General features: G+C 34.4%; 1 protein-coding gene across 1 annotated transcript; it reads right to left on the minus strand.

The window, feature by feature from the left end:
* Positions 1–10,480: 10,480 nt before the first annotated feature.
* Positions 10,481–21,008, minus strand: ATNUG2 (GTP-binding family protein). Its single transcript, XM_006827719.4, has 13 exons — positions 20,779–21,008; positions 19,968–20,278; positions 19,117–19,250; positions 18,390–18,519; positions 17,048–17,205; positions 16,353–16,454; positions 16,144–16,248; positions 15,901–16,029; positions 15,629–15,769; positions 15,085–15,185; positions 14,695–14,752; positions 12,500–12,839; positions 10,481–11,174 (listed from the first exon to the last, which is right to left on the minus strand). Exons 2-13 carry the CDS (start codon positions 20,218–20,220, stop codon positions 10,885–10,887), a joined length of 1,941 nt encoding a protein of 646 aa, XP_006827782.1. The 5' UTR covers positions 20,221–20,278; positions 20,779–21,008; the 3' UTR covers positions 10,481–10,884.

Consider the following 21,008-nt stretch of genomic DNA (forward strand, 5'->3'; position numbering starts at 1 on the left):
ATCTAAAAACCTCTCTCTTGATCTAAAAACCCCCTTCAATCATCTCTCTTGATTTAGAAACCTCTTTTAATAGATACGAATCTCACTTCAAAAATTTATTAAAGGAAAACGTTTATATAGGACGATCAAATTTGAGTCTACCTCTCAAAAATAAAATTTCATTAGAAGAGGTTGTTTTGATGCCCAAATATCTTTAAATTGGTCCTCTCCGAATCAACTGGAAAAGAGAAAAAAATGGATTTCAAAATTTGAAAATAATGTATTTTATAATACATTTTTGGACGGTCAATTTTTTAAGGTTTTTAAGATTTTATATATTTGTCGATCTACACTGTTTTTGAATATTTAAATTTTATAAAAATATATTTAAGGCTATTACAAAGATTTCCAATATTGAAACGACATTTCTCTACACTATTTGAAGGTAGGTTCTAATTTGATTGTTTAGAACCTAGGCTCTATACAAACCGCACCCTTTATTAAATGTCTACTACGGCTTTTTTTTCCGTGACATTTCTTTATTTAGACACTATTTTTCATTGAAGATATTTTATTTTAAAAGTAATTAATATTTTAAAATAAATAAATAGTTTAAAAAAAATATAAAATATCTTTATTTATTAAATTAAGGTTTTCATAAGTCATTGTTATTATAATTACAAAATAAATTTTCTAATATTTGTCCATTCTCAACTTGTTTTTCCCTCTCCAAATGGTAAACCACTATGGCCAAGCTCTGTGGACTAATGGTTTTTTTCCTCTCTAAGCTATAGACCATCATAAACCACTTTAGCACATTAGGCGGTCGGGTATAAAAGGATTGAACGTGGGTAAAGGTATCCCCTTTTCGCTATGCAAGTTCAACTGCCTTTTGATGTGGGCCCTCTCATTCCTTCCAAATCTAAGGATCATGGGGTCTGAAATATTTATCACAATTCTTTAGCTTTTATATGCTATTTTCTCATTTGCCTCTCATTTATCTTGTGTCATGTAAGTTCTTTATTTTTTTACCATTAAATGTATGTGCAATTTCTGATTACTAATTTTCAGAGCTTGTACTTTTGTTATAGAAAGTATCCTACTTAGATAGAAAAGGGGCTGGGGCTGTGGTAACATCCCTACATCCAGTTACCACAATCGTAGTATCTATTCATATCGTTGATACCCCCAATTAACATCTTCAAAATATAACTCCCCAATCTATTACAAAACGGGTAGAGGCTTGCTTCCCCGTTGCATTCCTATCCTTGATGCTCCCAATTAACATCTTCAAAATATAACTCCCCAATCTATTAAAAAACGGGTAGGGGCTTGCTTCCCCGCTGCATTCCTATCGTTGATACCCCCAATTAACATCTTCAAAATATAACTCCCCAATCTATTAAAAACACGGGTAGGGGTTTGCTTCCCCACTGAAATACCCAAAAAAAGAAGTATTGTACTTTATACTTGATAGGAGTTAATTCTTCAATTTTTACTATTAAATTTTATAGCACTCCTTGTGTTTTTCGTTTGTATAAATGATTTTCTAGTACTTTGTAATATTTTAAAACTTGTCTTCTTGTATTTTATATTTTTTATATTTTATAATACTTTTGTCATATCCATTGCTTGTCCTTGTATCAAATTTTGATATATGTAAATGTATATGTGAATTACACATAGATTTTAATATATGTATATATAGATGTACATATATACATATATTTGTCTATTGTACGGACATGTTGTGTCAAAATGTCAATATTTAGAATTTACATTTTTTTATACTTATATCCGTGTTATAAATGGACAAAGTGTGTCCGTATCTATGTAACATAGCCTTCAATGAGGTCAATCAGATCTAGAAGACCCCTTCAATCATCTGTCTCTCTCTCAAACTCATCTTATAAAAATAATCTCCAATGTTCGACTATTTGTTCCGAGTTCTGAGTACTTAAGCTCGCCACAGTATCCGTGTCTCGCTTGGGATATTAAATAAATTTAAAAAATTCCAAAAATAAGGAATTTATTTGTGATTTTTTATTTATATTTTCTATCATGTTTCCAAATTTTGGAAAGTGTTTTGGCCGTGAATACTTAATTTTTACTTTTTTCCTTCTTTTTGGATTAATTTTTTAAAAAACATACCTCCCGTCACAAATTGATTTTTTCAAACTCCATGTTTTGCTTCTTTTTTACCATCGTGTCTTGCTTAATTTTACTTTAAATATATTTGTCCATTTTGGGGGGGATTTTGTTTTTTATTAAAAAAAAAAAAAACATTTTTTTGCCTTGGCCATAATCGGGCCAAGTATGGCTGTGGTTTTGAACACCGATAATCTGTCTTATGTGCACCACTTTTCAAGTATTTCTCTATGAAACTCGAGCTTCAGCTAGTCCAAGCCTAGTTGAATATCTTGCAAGGTTTGAAGCTCTTTAAGATTAAAAACTCGGATAATTTTTGTATGGTGGAAGGGGACTCTTTGAATGTCATCAGATGGTGCACTTAAAACTGAGAGTCATGTTGAATTAAAAACGACTCTCCAACAAGTGTTACATCTGGCAGACTTTTTGCATCTCACTTTTTGTCATATTTATTGGGAGGCAAATCATGATGCTGATTGCCTTGGAGGGGTGCTTCCCTACTTTTGCTTGAGGTTTTTGATGTTTGTAAGAAAAATAAAAATCCTTTTCAAGCTTAGATTTTGGCAAAGAGGCGCTAGTTCAAGCCTAGTTATATTGGGAGGCCTAATCCACCCTATTATTAGGGTCAAGCTGAGCTAGAAGATATTTAGTGTTTTCAGGCCGAGCCCGGTCAAGACCATTAGTGTAGGCCCATCTGGAAGGGACACCTGGTCCAGATTAAAAGCTAGAGTTGGGCCCTTGGCCCGAATTTAGTGGACTAGGCGGCCCCGCCCTTGCCATCCTACCAAAAAATTATCGCTCGTAAAGATGGTATACCTTTCTACAGGCCATCTTCAGGTCTCTCTTATCATTTTTTTATTTTTATTTTTTTCGAATTATTTATGAGATTTCATTGAGTTAATGAAAGAAGTACATGCACTTGGCCTCAAAATCCAAGGAAATAAAAGAAAAAAAAAAAGAAGAGGAAGAAAAAGAATCCATTGAATTATTCAATTAATGTATCAGTCATTGTCCATGTGCGTCCTCTTATTAGAGGCTCTCCAAAATTAGGAATCCATTGAATCATGACTTCTAACTTCTTCTTTTTTATATCCTTTTTCATTTATTTTATTTTTGGAGTTGAATAACTTGTCTTGATTTTGGTGGATACCATCTTCAATCCTGAATAGGAAATCAACTTGCTCACTTTAACAAGAATATTCTTGCATCTTCATATTAGACAACTTGAAAAGAAGACCACATATTATAAAATCCACTGAGGAATAACCCACCAAAATAAATATGACATATTCTTATGTGGAGAAGCATTAATAGGGGTGGCAATCGACCTGGACACGACGTGGGACCGACATTCAGACCCGACTTGGGTCCGGCTATGAGTCCAAGAATTGAAACCGGTGGGGTTGGGTTCGAGTTCAAATATTGGACCCGAACACCATTCGAGTCTAGGTTCGAGTCCGATAACTTCAGGTCCGGGTCCTATAATTTTTTTTCGGGTCCAAGTCTAGGTCCGGCCTCGACCCCACCCTAAGCTGCAATAATTCAACTGATGACATTTTAATGGCGTTTACGATATTGACCATCTTTTCTAATCTAAACATGCATTTCACTAAATGTTTCATTTAATAGCATCGCATCTATATTCATCTCACCTTTTCACTATAATACAATGAAACAGCTCTCTTAAAAAATCATATTTGTAGCATTTGCGTGACCTCAAATTCTGTATAAATACTCTCATCCCCATAATCTAAGGAAAATGTTTATATAAGGTTGCAACCTTAAAATATAGAACTACGGATGCACCTCAAAAATCCATCAAAAAAGTTGTTTTAATGTTGAAAAGCCATGTGATTGATCATTTCGACATTGAAATATATGACTACGAAAAATAAAAAGATTTTGAGTCTTAGAATAGTACATCTTACAACATATTATGTACACCATCCATTTTCAAGATTTTCATATGTTTATAGATCTACTTGACTTTAACCATTTTTGGAATTTAAAATTTTATAACTAGATATAAAAATAGATTTTGAGATAATCCTAAGAACATTTTACATCAAAATTATATGGTATGATAAAATTTGAAGGTGCACCTTAATTGGATTGTTTAAGGTTGCAACCTTATGGAAACTACACACAATAATCAATTATAAATAGCAATAACATGTGACCCTAAATTTTGTATATACAGTCTCATCCCAATAATCAATCTTTAGAAAAAAAAAAAGAAAAAAAAAGAAAAGAGATTATACCCTAAAAAATATCAAACCACCTCTTTTATTTTTGGGTAGAAATTCCACAACTTTATTTAACTAAAATATAATTACGTAATCAGAAATAGAAACAAAAGGAAAGGAGGAACCTCCTTTGACAAGAGAGTCTACCACTACATGAGCCTCCCTGTAAACATGAACAAATGAAATAGAAAGAGATGAGGAGAGATCCAAAATCTGCAACAATAAAGTCTTGAAGTCCCATGGAAGCAATTTTTCCTTTTTGCACCACAAAAGCACATTAAGAGAATCACCCTCAATGATAAATTCAGTCCCTAGCTTCCTCTCCACAATAATTTGTAACCCAAAAAAGAAGGTGTATAACTCAGCATAATTAGCAGTTCTAACCCCAAGTGGCCCAGCATACGAAAAAATCACATTGCCCAGCCAGTCTCGTAGCACCCATTCAAATCCTGCTTGTCCCTGGTTGCCTTTCGAACTACCATCGAAGTTAAGTATGGATACTCCAGTTGGCGGAACTATCCATTTGCCTATAGCCCGACATTTATGAATATTGAAATGGAAGATAGTATTCAACTTTCTCCTAACATCCACTTCAGTGATGTCCTTACCACATGGAGTAAGGAAAGATAGAGCCATATAGCATATAGAATTATGTCTAACACTTTTTCAAAAGGCATACAAACACCCTAAAAAACTCTCATATTTCTCTCTTTCCAAATTTCGCAAAGGATAACACCTCTTGAAATTTGCCACACCACTAATCCAATTTTTAGGAGAGCAACCGTAAAGCCTTGTAAGATCCCTATCACCGACGCTGGCATAATGAAAGCCACTTATAGCTTCTAAAAAAACTACGTCAAAATACGTAAAGCAAAGGGACAATGAAAAAAATATAGTCTCCAGATTCTCCATCCTCTTTACACATCAAACATATATTAGTTAAAAAATTTCCTCTTTATAAGGTTGTATATAGTAAGCACTATATCTTGGGCCACCAACCACAAAAAACTTTGTACTTTTAGAAGTAAAGGCACTTTCACAAGCAAGTGATACATGGATTTGACCAAGTAAATCCCATTTTTGTCAATTTCTCAAACCACCTCATCAATAGCATTGACATCCTGAGGAATGTATACCTCTTCCAAAAACGCAAGTAGATCAGAATACTGAGAGACCAATATGTCCGAAATCCTATTATAAGGGAAAATAAGATTCCAAACAATATGATCAGCCATACGCACCACATAATCTCTCTCTCACCTGTTGGGCTCTCTACGGTCCTCTATTTCCAGCCTAATTAGGTCTTTCTCTCTGTTTTTCCAATCAGCCTAATTAGGGTTTTATATTTCCAGCCAACCTCTTCCTTGCTCTCTCCCCTGCCCCTTGTGTTTCCACCCGTCCTAATTAGAGATCTGAAAAGAGAATACAAAGAAGAGAGAGAGGGAGAGGAGGAGAGAGAGCGGGAGAGAGGCAGGGGTGGAAAGGGGGAGATAGGCAGTGGCGGACAGAGCTTACAATCTTTCATCATTAATTACAAAATTTAAAGCTTAAAAAATCGTGTAGATTGAGCATGTCAATAAACCCATAAAATTTTTGAAAATTAACTATTCAAAAAACGCATTACAAGATGCATTATTTTTAAAATTTGATTTTTTTTTTTTTTTTTTTTCCATTTCCTTATATCTTGAGGGTAAGATGATCAATTTGAGAATTTTTAAGCGTTGAAATAACCTCTTATTGTGAATTTTTGAAGTACGTATTGATTTGATTGTTTAGAGCCTCTCTCTTATATAATTTTTTTCCTTTATTTTTTGTATAAGGAGGTCACAACTATTCATACTCTTTAGATGTCAAATTGGATTGTTTAGGATGAGTTATGATTTACAAAGTCCCAATTGTTTTTAAAAAAATTGTATATATTTAATAACACTCTTACAACCACCCATTTTGAAATTTAAAGAACATGAATGATTGTGACCTCCATGTACAAAAAATTAATGGTTTCTTTCTAGACTATTTAGAGAGAGAGAGGAAATTATCGCAGATATACCTTAATTTAAGTTTTATTGGAAAAAAACCACAAACTTTCATTTATCTCGTCCATACTCTTTTTCTTTATTTTTTATGTTTTATTTACCAAAATGACCTTCACAGTAGTCTTATTACCATAATAGTTAGTGCATGTTATACGACACTTTAAGTACCGTAATACTTAGAGAATTTTGGCATTTTAAGTACCGTAATACTGAGGGCATTTTATACAAAAGTAGAGTAAACTTATACCGACCGTTATACGTACCGTAAAAACTAACCCATGTGATACAACAACCCTTTTTTATATTTATCTATTTCATCTCTAATTTCATTTATATTTATCTATTCTTTCTCTTTATATTTATCTATTTCATCTCTAATTCTTTTTATGTTTATCTATTATTTCTCTCTCTAATTATTTTTCATATTTATCTCTTTTTTCTCTCTCTCATTTTGTTTTATCTGTTCTTTCTCTCTCTACAATTTTATTCTACAAGGCAATTTAGATACGGTTTAGACACGGCAAAATATCCCAGTTAGGAAGAGAAGATTTAGAGAGAAAGAAGAGATAAATATTAAAAAAAAATGAGAGAAAGAAATAAGAGATAAACATAAAAAAATAGAGATTAAAGAGAAATTTTATAAGGAGAAAGGGCTTTACGGTATTTTAAGTGTCGTATAACATGGGCTAGTTTTTACGGTACTTAAAATGCTGTAAAATTGGTTTTAGTCTTTACGGTACTTAAAGTACTGTAATTGGGTTCACGGTCATAGCCATAGTTTTACGGTACTTAAAGTACGTATAAAATGATACCTATTAAAGTATTACGGTATTTTTAATTATCGTAATGTTCTTTACAGTAAAAAGACTATCGTGAAAGTTATTTTTGTCAAAAAAAAATCAAAAATTGTGAGAAAGGGTATAAATGAGGTTTTGAAAAATTGAAACCCCAAAAGATCACTATTAAAATTGGTGCGGATCTCTAAAAAAATTACCGCATAGGTGTGGGACCCTCTCCCACCTATATATGTAGGACCCCAAAAGATCATCATTAAATTTAGTATCGATCTATAGAAAAGCCAAGTCTCACACCTATGTGATAACATTTTTAGAAATCCATGATAACTTTAATGGTGATCTTTTAAAATCATGACTAGAAAAAAGTCTTTTATTTATTTATTTATATATATATATATAAAAGTTACGTTACCAAAGAACTGGCTTTTTAGAATTTAAGATCTCTTCATCCCTGATGCTATTGTGAAAAGTTTCAACCCATTTGTTGATATTTTCCTGTACTTTTGACGTAACGCGTGATGTTGATGCCAGTTGCTCAATATTCATGCAGGGCTCACGTGAACTATTAAGGGGCGGTGAGTAGGTGGTCGCTCGAGACCATTTTAAATACACGGGCAAGCACTAAAACCACTAAAATTTCAAATTTTTTGACCTCATCTATTATTTAAAAAAACGCTTTGACCTATAAGAACCCTTTAACCACAAATATTATTTTGAGTGCTAAAAAATCTTGTTTATCAATCATGCAGATATTAAGCTACAAAGCAATAGTCGAGAGTTGAGTGATGAGGATATGGCATTCAACAAGGGCAAGACGATGTTTACACTAAGTATACAACCGGACCCTACAAATTGAGAACTTTTGATAATTTCTCTCTTAAAATCCCATTTAATTTCTACTTGTTCTTATAATAGGGGTACCAATTGAAGATGACTTACCTCTTAATCCAATCCAATATCTATAATAATGCGTTAACTTGAAAAATTATCGATCTTGATCGAAATCGTTCGATCTGGATTGAATATCATACAAAGCAATTCGGATCTAATGATATATCGGGATATGAAAGAATCGGGTTTTTTACATTAATATAAAATTTATTTTTTAATATAAATTTCTTACACCACACGTACGTGCTGTATCCTGCATTATTTTATTTAAAAACTGCATTATTCTATTTAAAAACTGCATTATTTTATTTAAAACTTGTTCCACATACTGTTGCTACCATTAGAACCTACCAGTATGCAGCTTTGCGTGAAATGCTAAACGATAGACTAGTATTATATGGCTAGTTCAGCGTTTAATCGTTGGATGTGGGACTATTCGTTTTTGGTTTTCAAGTGCGATGAAAGACTTATTTGGACCTCATTTATAAGGGTGTGGTTTCAAGTTGCAACCTTAAACAATCCATTTAGGCACATTTCCAAATCTCATTGTAGTATGTAATTTTGATGTAAAAATATTATTAATATTATCTCAAAATCTATTTTTATATCTAATTATAAAATTTTTAAACTCCAAAAATGATTAAAATCAAGTAGATCTATAAACATATGAAAATCTTGAAAATAGACTGTCTATGTAATGTTGTTGTAAGATGCATCACTTTTGGGACTTAAAATCCTTTCATTTTTCATAGTGTTACATCTCGACATTGAGAATATCAATTAGAGGGTTTTTCAATACTAAAGCAACCTTGTTCAATAGATTTCTGCAGTGCATCAGTAGTTTTACATTTTAAGGTTGCAACCTCATAAAAACTTTTTCTTTTTTTCGGTATAAAGGCCTAGTTGGACTAAGGCAACTAATTTCTTTTAGAAACTAAAAGAACACTATTTTTAAATATTCATAATGATTTTTTAAAAATATTTTGAGACAAAATTTGCTTATTTGACCGATTCTCCTAATTTATCGTTAGATTTTTAGATTTTTAAATTAGATGATATTATAGGAAAATTTTCAAATTTATTTTTATTTGTATAGTAAAATAATGATAAAATAATAAAATACATACCAATAATTTTAATTTTAATGTATAATATTGTCTTTAGTTAGATTTTAATAAATATTTGATGAGCATCTTCATACAGTGAACGAAAATCTCAATATTCGCATATTGATTAAAAAAAATGAAAATTAATAATGTCGTACCCCCATTTCTTATTGGATTATTAAATAACAATATTTATTATGAATTTTAATAATTTTTTTTGAAGGTTTAATCCAATCGATTCGGCCGACTCCCACTCCGAATCGCCGAATCGCCGATTCACCGATCAGGATGTGAGGTGCCCGATCCGGGGCACCAATCCTTTTTTTAAACTGCTGCATTAACTTGATAGAAAATTATACAATGAGACTATTTACCCTTAATACAAAGTGATCACAATTAATCTTGACCATTGGATTTGATTCCATTTATTCTATTGATCAAATGTCAAGTTTAAACGAAATTTTCTTAAACTTTGTGACACACCCAAGATATCAAAGTTCAAATCAAATAATTATAAATAATTGTGACCTAATTGTATCTAATATAAACAAACTCAATATATATAATCCCTAAATGGAAAATATAATTGCGTTTTGTTTTTTTTAAACAAAAAAACTGCTTTCACTTAATAGCTTTACATTTAGGAAAAGCTATATGCCAGCGAATTCATATATGCCACTCTCTCCCAACCATCTAATCTTAACGGATGGATGGGATAACTTCAGCAATATCGTAACAAATGAGCCTTTGATCATTTGTTCTAGATCTAACGTCCTGAGCACTTTATTTTTAAATTTTCTACAAATCACATGCACATAAAATTTGGTGTGTATGGCCATCTCACTAGGGCGCACCTAAACAAAATAAAAAGATATTTTCGAAAAGTAAAATGACCAAAAGACCGGTAAAATTTGCAGATATTTTAATCATTTTATTTTACCAATAATAATATATATATATATATATATATATATATATATATATATATATATATATATATATATATATATCCAACATTTGATGTCATTATGATGTGAAAAAAATTAAAAATAAAACCGTGCATAAGATCACATCAGCTGTCCATTCACAGGCATATACCACTAGAAAGATTTCTTTATATTAGTCTATAAATAATATTTAATGTATACGTGCACACAAAATTCTTATTTAGAGAGAGTTTTATTGGATTATATTCTACATTGAATACAAGAGTAAATACAAATTTTTAAGGGACTCCTCTTTGGATTGGATTCGGAAGGCACTAGAGAGAGTCAAAAGAACTTAAAACTATTTTTTAGTTGAGATTTTATATAGCCATGTAATTAAGTCACAAAGAATGTAAGAATAAATACGATCGTTACTGTTACATGTTCCCTCCTGATTTTGAACATTCATGGATTCCTTCCATGCAAGAACCAAGAAGAAACTCCTACTTAAGGGAAAGGAAACCCCCTAACTATCACTCCACTGTATACGGACGATTCATTCTGACAATCCAAAATCTGAACCATCCACAAGTCAGAGACCGCAACAAAACAGAAAAAAGAAAGAGATCAACATCATCATAGCCTTTTCCCAATTAATTGAGGTCGGCTGGAAAAACAAAAGGATATAAGCACTTAAATACACAGGAAGAAAAACAAGGGTACCCCAAGCAAAATTTAGCCCGAATGGTTGGACCTCATGTCTCAGCTCTCTCAGCCATGGCAGCCTTCACATTCTCAAGTACCTCTTCCCATGTCAAGTTCTCATTGTCATCGCCTTCCGCCTTTTCCAACTTTCTCTCTTTGTGAATCATTGTCAACTTCTCGCCATCACTCTCATCTTCTCTCTCTAACTTCCGCTTTCTACCAACCAATCTCTCACTTGGATTCTCTTCCACTGTGAGCTTCTCATTACCGCCTTTACCCTGCTTCAATTCTGCGTCAAACTTGCGCCTTCGGCCTGCCAATCCATCCTCATTCAGCTCATCTGTTCACATGAAAATGGCAAATGAAGTAACAAGGAATAAGCAGCAGAAAATGCAAAAAAAAATTGGAAACATATATGATACAACCAACTATATTTGGTATATGGAGGACAAATTTAGCCAACCCCAACTAATTAGGAAAAAACTTCAACGATGATGATGACATTGATGGGCAAAATTGATCTTGACCTTGGATATGAAAATGGGTGCCTATGTTCATTCCTTTGACAAGGCTTAAAGTTTCAAAATAAATTTTTTCGAACTTTGTGATATACCCAAGCTGTCAGATCTTCTATCTGACAGCTACGGGTTATTGTGACCTCTTTGCACAAAAGGTAAACGCTCTAATAGTAAACAATACCGAGAAACTAAGCGTACTAGTGAAACATGGAGCATTTGAGTTACGAATCCACAATAGGCAGAAGAAAAGGAGAAAAATTCAGTGAAACTTGTGTCCATTTAGTAAATGACTATGCAGTAAATGCCACACATTACTCATCTTGATGGCTAAAGTTGCCGACATGGCAGCATGTGATCAACGTACATCTAGGTATTGGGTTCGTATCTGTGGGCACTCAACCCCCCCACACATCCCCCACCCTTCTTGTCACTCTACGCAAAAAAAAAAAAAAATATATATATATATATATATATATATTCACACACACACCTCTCTCTCTCTCTCTCTCTCTCTCTCTCTCTCTCTCACACACACACACACACACACAGAGAGGCAAAGCATTTCATCAAATATACCATCAAGTACTCATAATGAATGACATAGGCAGGTTTCACATACCAAACTTCGGGGGCTGCATTCAAAGCTTTGCAGGTGTTTGTAAGGTTATATAGAGCGGAAAATATTTTCTGAAAATAATAGTAATTTTGACATCTGCCCATTGGATGTTGCAGTATGGGTTTAGATGGATAGAATGGTCTTTCTTCTGTATATGGGTAGAAGTGTCACTTACAGTTTAGTCTCAATTAGGAGTTGTATTTATATCAGAATTAGAATTAGGATTAAAGGAATCCAAATAAAATCAATAAATAGCGATTCCACTACAGTTTTCATTCAGAGTGCATTACTACGAGTTCTTTGAGAATTTTAGTTGAATTTGTAGTAGCCATTGGAGCAAGATTTATTAGATTTATTACATTCCCAATCTAATTTTCAATCACTAAATTAGTTCTTTGATCTCTCTGCTATTCTCGGATTTTCATTCGTTATCCATGAAAAAAGAAGTGTGGGTATTATCATGAAGATGCATAAGGAAAAGTACCTAAAGGGACAAAATTTTATATCAACTGAACTGGTTGAATTCCTTACCTTTGGTGATAGATGAGTCATCAACACCACCCAATTCATCAGGGCTGAAGAAGTCCTTTTGAACAGGGACACTCTTTAGCTGTTGTGATGCAATTATGTTGGCTATGGCTTTCATGGCTGCTGATGCGGGGTCGCCACTTATTTTGGTATCTTTGGTCTCATTAGAAACAACTGCATCAGAAACAGGGGCATTTTCGAGAATACTGCCACCAGAAACATGCCCATTTTCGGGAATCTTGTCACCTTCTTGAGGGGGCGGGGGTACGAAGAAGGGTATCCGACCTCGCTGCCAGTCCTGGAGGACCATTTTTGCGGCAGTCATCAAATCGGGTTCACCACCCTAGAATAACAACCCATAAGAATGATCAGTCCACATTGAAAATAGCAAAATACGCCACGTTGAAGTTTGTCAAAAGAATAATCCGACTGAATATATATGTATACACACACACACAGTCTAATGGGGAAAATGGTAGCAGAAACCCACATAACCCACAAAGACATGCAATTATAATGCACATGCCATCATCAAGTAAGTAAAATTCGCATTAACATAACAATTTTCCCTTGAAGAATTAAAGCAACAAGATGGAAGCAAGGAACACCAAGGGTCTGTTTGACAAAATAGTATACAAATATTCAAATTTTTAAAAATCTAAATAATGTCATTTGCCCGCATTTCATATAATATGAATTATATATTTTCATGAAAAGTATTTCTCTTTGCATGTTTGGCTGTATTTTATAAAGAAGATTGGGTGTTGGCCGTATTTTATAAAAAAAATATTGGGTGACAAGCTTTGGTGCTGAGGTTTCAAGGAACGACAACAATGACTACTGTTAAAGAAGCCCCCTCCTCCCCATTTCGAATCCCAGAAGTTCATCAGCATTATTAAAAGGGCTCCTGATGAATGAACCACTACATCTAATCCCAACCCCAACGCTTTTTAATCCATTCGTTCCACGCTATCGACGAGTCCTCTCTCTTTAGAAACTGGGTTGGGTTTTTTAGGGCACCATTTGTCCTCTTTCTTCTGAACTGGAGCTTTCCTTTGTTCCCAACTGTTCATGCTATAAAAGAACAAACCAGAGCTTTCTTGTAGACCCACTGTTCATGTTAAAGAACACCTGCAACTGAATCCATCTGGGAATCCTACTGATTATAGTGAGTTCTAGGATTTTTCACCGTTAAGAGTTTGCTCCACTAACTTCATTACTAAAAAATCCTTGGCCTGTGTTCGTGACTGCTGGTTTCTTGGGGGGCAAAATGGGGTCACAACAATCCAAATATAGCAACAAAATATCTTCAAAGGAAAGTCAACTCTCACGAAGAAACTCTGAAGGAGACAGCCACTCTAGTTTCTGTTTGCCCACGGCTTGTAGAAATTTGGTTGAAACACAAACCAGCAAGAGACAAGAATTGCTGAGCAGCAAGCAACTAGCACAGAACTTCCACAGCAGACTGGAGTAAACCTTGTTAGTCTCCCTCGAGAATGACCAAGCTCCACCCCTCTCTCTCTCTCTTCTCTAAAAAACTAGGGGCAGACTCTCGTAATACCTCCAAAACAGGGGTAGAAGAGCAAGGTCAAATAAGGTTGTGAAGATTAGAGAAGAACAACAACAATAGCAGGAGCTTGGGTCTTTTGTTAAAGGGGAGAAGAGGGAAGCCAAGGAGATCTTTAATTCACTTTAGAATTTGCTCCATTCTTCTGCTTGTGGGTTTGAGGTTGGCTGGTTGCATCAAGGTTAGAGTGAGAAACACGCAGCAAGGTGATATATAGTGGTGTTTCACCAAGGTAAGACAGAGAGAGGGCTGGACGAGAGAGAGGGTGTTCAGGCTGAGAAGAAAGGGCCAGGCTGTGAGAGAGAGAGAGAGAGAGCGCGCTAATTGCATAGAATGAGCGGCAATACAATTTTTAGTATCCCCAAAACTTCAACTTAGACTTGAATTTTTTAATATTAAGATATTAGACGGTTATTTGGATATATCCTCATACGATTTAATGCTATCAAATATGTTTCAGTAACTTCTATAATTAAAATTATATTTGATTCTATAATATTCTAGAATATCAAGATAATCGAATGCTATCAAACAGACCCCAAATGTCAAAAAATAATAGGATATATATTGGAGCTAGAACTCAATTCTGGTATCACAAAAGAATAGACAAGTTACAGAGCTGGAAACCCACCTTCAAAAGCTTTCCCGATTGTTTGCATAGCTGAACGAGAAAGTCATTCTCATCAACCCTGCAACGAAGCAGTGGAGAGCAAAAAATTGGTAATCTGAATAGAGAGCCCATAAAAGTGTCATCAATGAAGAAAACACTAATCTGCCGACAAAAATGTAGAGACAAATGAACAACTCTCTAGAATGACCAGATGCTGCTAAGTTGAACTTTGTTACGTCAATACAATGGACAACAACACTGAATATTGAGGAATGCCATGCATAATTGAACATTTAATAAATAGCCAAACATAATTCGAACTTTGCAAAAACGATATACCATTACTTTTCTTTGATATTTAAAACCATATACTACTGCAATTGAATTGGACAAATGCGAAAGAAACCCTACCAGTCTTCTAGTTTATATGCCCTTTGTAGATGATCCTTCCTCACACGTTTTAGTACTTCGCCAATGTGTTCAGAAGCATCTTCCAAGTTTGCCACCCTCACCTGGCCATTCAACCAATGATATAATTATCACAAAGGAGATTACCACTCTGCACATAATATAATGTTCCTCTACATTATAGAAAGTGTTTAAAGTGAAAATCCCAATGGTTAACTAAAAATTCAATAATTAGAAACAGTGTTCGAAAACTCGGAGAGTCCAACTAGGACTTGCCCAAGTTACTCGGACTCCGCAGGCTGCTGAATCAATGACTAAACACATGAGAGCAGGCGGCGGAGTCTGGAGCCAAACAAATGAGAACGAGCGAGTCCCAACATGAGTCCTTGTTTTTTTACACTGATTAGAGCTTGATTAGTAGATTGACATAATAAGATAGCATGGTGACCCAGGAGAGCAAGGAATACGGTATCTGGCATCTGTGAATGTATAAAGGGTACAAAAATCCTAATTAACCATTAGAATAACAATAGCAACTAATACTTACAACACCCTTTAGTATAATATCTGTTTCGGTGTCTTTATTCTGATAAACGACTCCAGGACAGTCAATCAAGAAAATTCTCTTTGTAAGTGTTATATACTGCCACACCTTTGTCTCCCCAGGAATGGGTGCTACTTTACATACCTATAAAGAAAATGCAAAACATATGCCTTAGTATAATTCGAAAAGTTAAGCGAAGTCTGGGCCATAATTCATACATACAGGAAAGATGCCCAAATTTGGAGGGGTTTTGAAGAAGACAGGAAAAAGTTTACTTTCTTTGTACGCAGTGTGTTAATGACTGATGATTTCCCAACATTAGGATAACCTATGAAACCCACAGATATTGCTTGTTTGTCACTTTTTAAACGAGCAAACTGCCTAAGTACTGAAAGAAGAGAGCCCTGAAAAGCAGAAGGAGCAAGTGCTGAATATCCAGATATCATCATGGTCACCACATTAACTAAATCAAAATAAATTCGTGAGATGGAAAAAAGTTTGGGAAAAAAAAAAGAAACCTTGCCGAAAGATTTGGTGACGCTTGCATGGAATGCAAGAGTAGGATATTCACGGGATAGCACTCTCAACCAGCCTTTCGTAGCCCAAGCAGGGACCAGGTCACACTAAACCAAAAAAAAATAACCATATACTTTGTCAGAGCATTAAAGTTACACAAAAAAGAGCTGAGAACATTTTGTTTAGTATAACATCCATTCACTCCACAAACCTTGTTTAGCAAAAGAATTACATGCTTATGCTTGCAGTTCTCTTTCAAATGCTTCTCTAAGTGGTAGCATCTTGTACCCTGTGGATCTCTAGCGTCCAAGACCTGGAAGAAAAGAAAGAGAGAAAAAAAACTGAGTCAACAATTTGAAATCAGAACAAGTATTATATTTACTTGTCGCACAGAATGCAAAGAGAACATGTGCCATTATTCCAACAAAAACAAGAAAATCATAAAAACATCTAGTGAACAAGGGAGCTCCACAAAAAGTAGGAGGTTACATTTTAGAAAAGAAAACAAGAAAAGCAAGCTATTTAGCAATTCTCATGCCCATATGGTGTGGTTAACTGTTCATTTTAGAACTAACAGCAATTTGCCCATGTCAAAGTAAAAATGTCATGCAATGTAATTCTTAACCAAAGTATCATATAGCACTCGTGGTGGATCAACGGACTCCTTTGAAAAATAGAAAATATTAATTAGAAATATAAAAAAGAAAAAGAGCCGATAATTAAGGAACTACTATCTATGTTTAGAGGAGAATATTAATTGAAAAATAAAAATAAACAAAAGGAGTTCATGATTTCCAAGTGACAAGTATCAAAAACAAATAACTAGAGAAGTCAATGTATGATTTTTGTTAGCCATAGCATAAGAAAGACGGGTAAATCTCCTGAATATTGAACAACAATACTCACTTGAACAACTACATCTGATGAATCTACAACTTTGTAGAGCTCCCCCCATATACGTTTGCTTTGACCCTTTTCGAACATGGTATGCCTGACCAAGTCTCTAAAGCCATCTTCTCCATTTCCATCCATGGGTTTCATATTTGACTTTTCGTCAAATGTATCTAAAAACCGAAGCCACAAAGCAATATTATCATCCCAATGTAAACTGAAGCTATAAAAGGAGGCTGGAACTTGAGAATAGAAGAGAAAGGAAGAGCAAAAGAAAAAATTAACACATGGAACTCCAGGGAAAACATTCAAATAGAAACTACAATTTCATTTAAATCTAGTAAGATTAGAAATTTCTGATTCAAATTTCTAGAAAGCTATCAGTGACGCAATAATTAAATACACAGATGCACCACAAATCTAATATGCTAGAAGGAACTAGTGTAAGCCAGAGTTTGGAAACAATGTCAATAACTGAGATGGTCTCTAATTTGGAGGTAGGGTGATGGCAACTATTTTTACAGACTCCACTTGATTCAAGTAGAATACTTTCAAAGCATACATCCTCGATGATGACGTTCAAGTGACACATTTTCAACGTAGATACTTGACCTCCTCTCTTTTTTTTTGGTACAAGTAAACTAACCAGAATAGAAGTCAACCATTTCTTGGAAAAACTAAGGAGAGTAGATATCCTACATGATGTTACTAATAGAGGTCTCACTTGACTGTGAACCATGCCTTAGTAGAAGCCATTACACAACCTCCATAGAAAGGATAACATAGAGACTCATAATCCTACATAATGTTACTAATAGAGGTCTCACTTGACTATGACCGTGCATTAGTAGAAGCCACTACACAACCTCCATAGAAAGGATAATACAGAGACTGAAGAAATACAAACCACCTACTGCCAGCTTCCAAAACTATGTGGTCACTTGAGGAATCTACACTCAATCAATGTAAAAAACAGAGCTGTGATCAGCAGAGACGAGACAGCAAAATGATGGTCTAATTCCTTCATTTCATGAGCGCAAATTTCCGTTCAGTCACAAAACCATTGGATCCATTTACTAAAGAGTACAATTTTGAGTCGAAGTGTTATATCATTGCCTGATTAAATGTCAAAGAACCACTACAAGCTATCATCAAACCACTGAACATGCCATCCACATCTATCAATTGTGTACAAACAAGGGAACATTTTCAAAACCAGGGAAGCCATTACAAAAACACACCCACGAAAATCAATTGTGAAACAAAAAAGAAAAAAAAGAAGCAAGAAAGATCATGAATTCATCAAAAAAAGAAAAGAAGAACCATGCCCAATTTTACGATTCAGAAACACCAATACCTTGAGAATCATTTGCTCTTGAAACCAAGGACTCATAATCATATACCAAATGCTTTGGACGCTTCCTTTTCCCCTTAGGTCCAAAGGTGTGTGTGAATGGCTCTGTCTGGAGAAGATGAACTCTAGTTTGCTGCACAGAAATAACCGATTAGCAACCAAAGGAAGTTTCTATCTCAATCTTTAAGATAAAGGGTCAACAATCATAAGTATAGTTTGTTTCTGCTATGAACACATAGAGATTGACATACTGAACCACATGAACAAACTACCTTGTTCAAAGTAACAAATGCCCAAACTAAAAATTGCAGATCCTAGTGCCCATTGGGAGCTATCACAAACCCAACTTTGAAACCATTTGAAAATGCATTGATGGTTTTTAAAAAGACATTGGAGCTAGCACATAACTCCCATTTGGGAATGCTCTGATGATTTTTCAAAACAGATGTTAAAGAAGTATTCCATTTAGAATTCATCTTTTTTTTTTTCCCTTCGAAAGCCTCGACCAAATAAAAATTATGATGAATTTTAGACATTTAAGAAAGAACTCATGCGCAGACAATAGAAAAACACAAGGTAAAGATATTGGGAGTTCAAATATTCTATGAGAAAAGGTTCAAATCCACAAATGAAGTGCAAGACTATCCATTGAAAGCATTGACTGCAAACAAGCCCAGAACATTCCCATGAGCCAATGAGAAGTCAAGCTCTAAAATCAATGGCATCATACCTTCTGATGATCATTTAACAAAGACAAAGGCAATTTCCTCTCCTTCAAAATAACATTGTAGTTGCTAGATAAGCGGCTTTGAAGCTCTTCCCGAAAAGTCTCTAGCTCTTTTTGACCCACCACACGTGTGTTCCCTAAGTAGATAGAAATAGGAGATTTATATTATTAATATCAATGGTGGAATGGTTCTTTCTTTTCATTGAAAGTCCTGCAATGGTAAGAGTTTAAATTTTAAAGTTCAAAAGGAGTGCAATAAGAAGATATTTGATTAATAGCATAGATTTTTGCATATAGACAAAGCCTAACACACAGACATTTGATCAATAGCATGATTTTTTAGTATAGACAAGGTTTGGACAGAAAATATTTGAACAACAACATTTCAAAGTTGATTATTAAAAAATAACATTGAGAAGATTCTTCATTTGTTCACTCATAACATTTAAGAACATATATTATGTAGTTTACAAAAGATGATTCACAACAAGAAGAGTAATTCCACCTCAAGGAAAGCATATCAACAAGTTCACCAATTCAATTTAAGATACAACAAAAGTAAAACTCAAAGTTCACAAAGAACCTGAAAGATGAGGAGTGATCCTAATATCAAGGAAAGCATATCAACCAACTAAAAATCATGATATGCCAAAACTAAAACTAAACTCAAAAATAAAATTAACAACATTTACGGAGATTTTCAAGAACATCAAAGCTTATTGAAACATCAAAGCTTATCGAACCAGACGAAAATATATCAACAAACCAACCAATTCAACTCGTGATACACTAAAACTAAAACAAACAATATATTTAACAAAAAAATAAGAATATTCAAGAATATTGTCGTTTACCGAACCAGCGGCGATCAGGTTCAATCCTAGTGGAGGGAAGCTCTTTTGATTGCAACTCATGCTTTAGGATCTTTCCCTTACTGTCTCGTTTTGGCCTGCAATTATACATTTTGAGGCGACGAACAGTTGCTGAGCTTCGCATTTCACTGGACCCATTTCCCCTGTTTGTATCAAGAGAATGCTTTGGCTTCCCAGAAACATTAGATTTCCTCTCTTTTTTAGCATTAGATTTCCTCTCTTTTTGCTTTGCCATTTTCAATAAGATCTCTTCGAAATCAACCTGTTTTTAGTGCCTCAATGGAGAATCCCACCTGTCAAAAAAGAGGATCCTTGAGCCTTTAAAGACTAGTTTTGCCATGAATTTCAGAATGAAGCCTGATCTCTCACACTATAAACCCCAAAAAATCAGAACACGTGTTTCTTGCCCCTAAATTTCAAGGAATTCTTTCCCTAGCAAGGATTTGTTCTTTACCCCAAATTCAAACGACTGATTGCCCTAGAAACTCAAAGAAGCTCGATATTGAAACCAGAAAGCCAAAATCCGAAGCAAAATTTGGCCTCTAAACTCAACGAAGCTCGATTTCAACAACATAGAACCTAGAAATACATTTTTGACTTAAACACACAAAAAACCCGTGTCTTCTTTCCTTGCCTAATTAGAAGCAAACAAAACATGCAGCAAACAAAACATGCAGAAAAAATGTGCCGCCTTTACCACCAAAAAAGAAAGAAAGAGGGAGACAAAATCAGTAAACAAATTAATAGAAAATGAAGCTGCTACCTTTCCCATTCTAAAAAAAAAAAATCTTACCTTGTTTGTTCTCTGTAAGGGTTTTGCTGTCCTCTTCCGAAACCTTATCTATGGTGTTGAAAAGCAAAGATTGAAAACCCTAAAAACTTTGTTTAGAGTGAGAGAGAGAGAGTAGAGAGAGATTTGGGGGTGTAGGGTTTATGGAGAGGCTCGTGGGCAAAGGGAGACAGTCGGTTCGTATAGGAGAGAGGACTTTTTTTTTTTGACACAGAACGTTTTAGCGCGAGAAA

The sequence above is a fragment of the Amborella trichopoda genome, chromosome 7 (genome assembly GCF_054954075.1).
Source record: "Amborella trichopoda isolate Santa Cruz 75 chromosome 7, AtrichopodaSantaCruz75HAP2 v2.0, whole genome shotgun sequence".
Taxonomy (NCBI): Eukaryota; Viridiplantae; Streptophyta; class Magnoliopsida; order Amborellales; family Amborellaceae; genus Amborella; species Amborella trichopoda.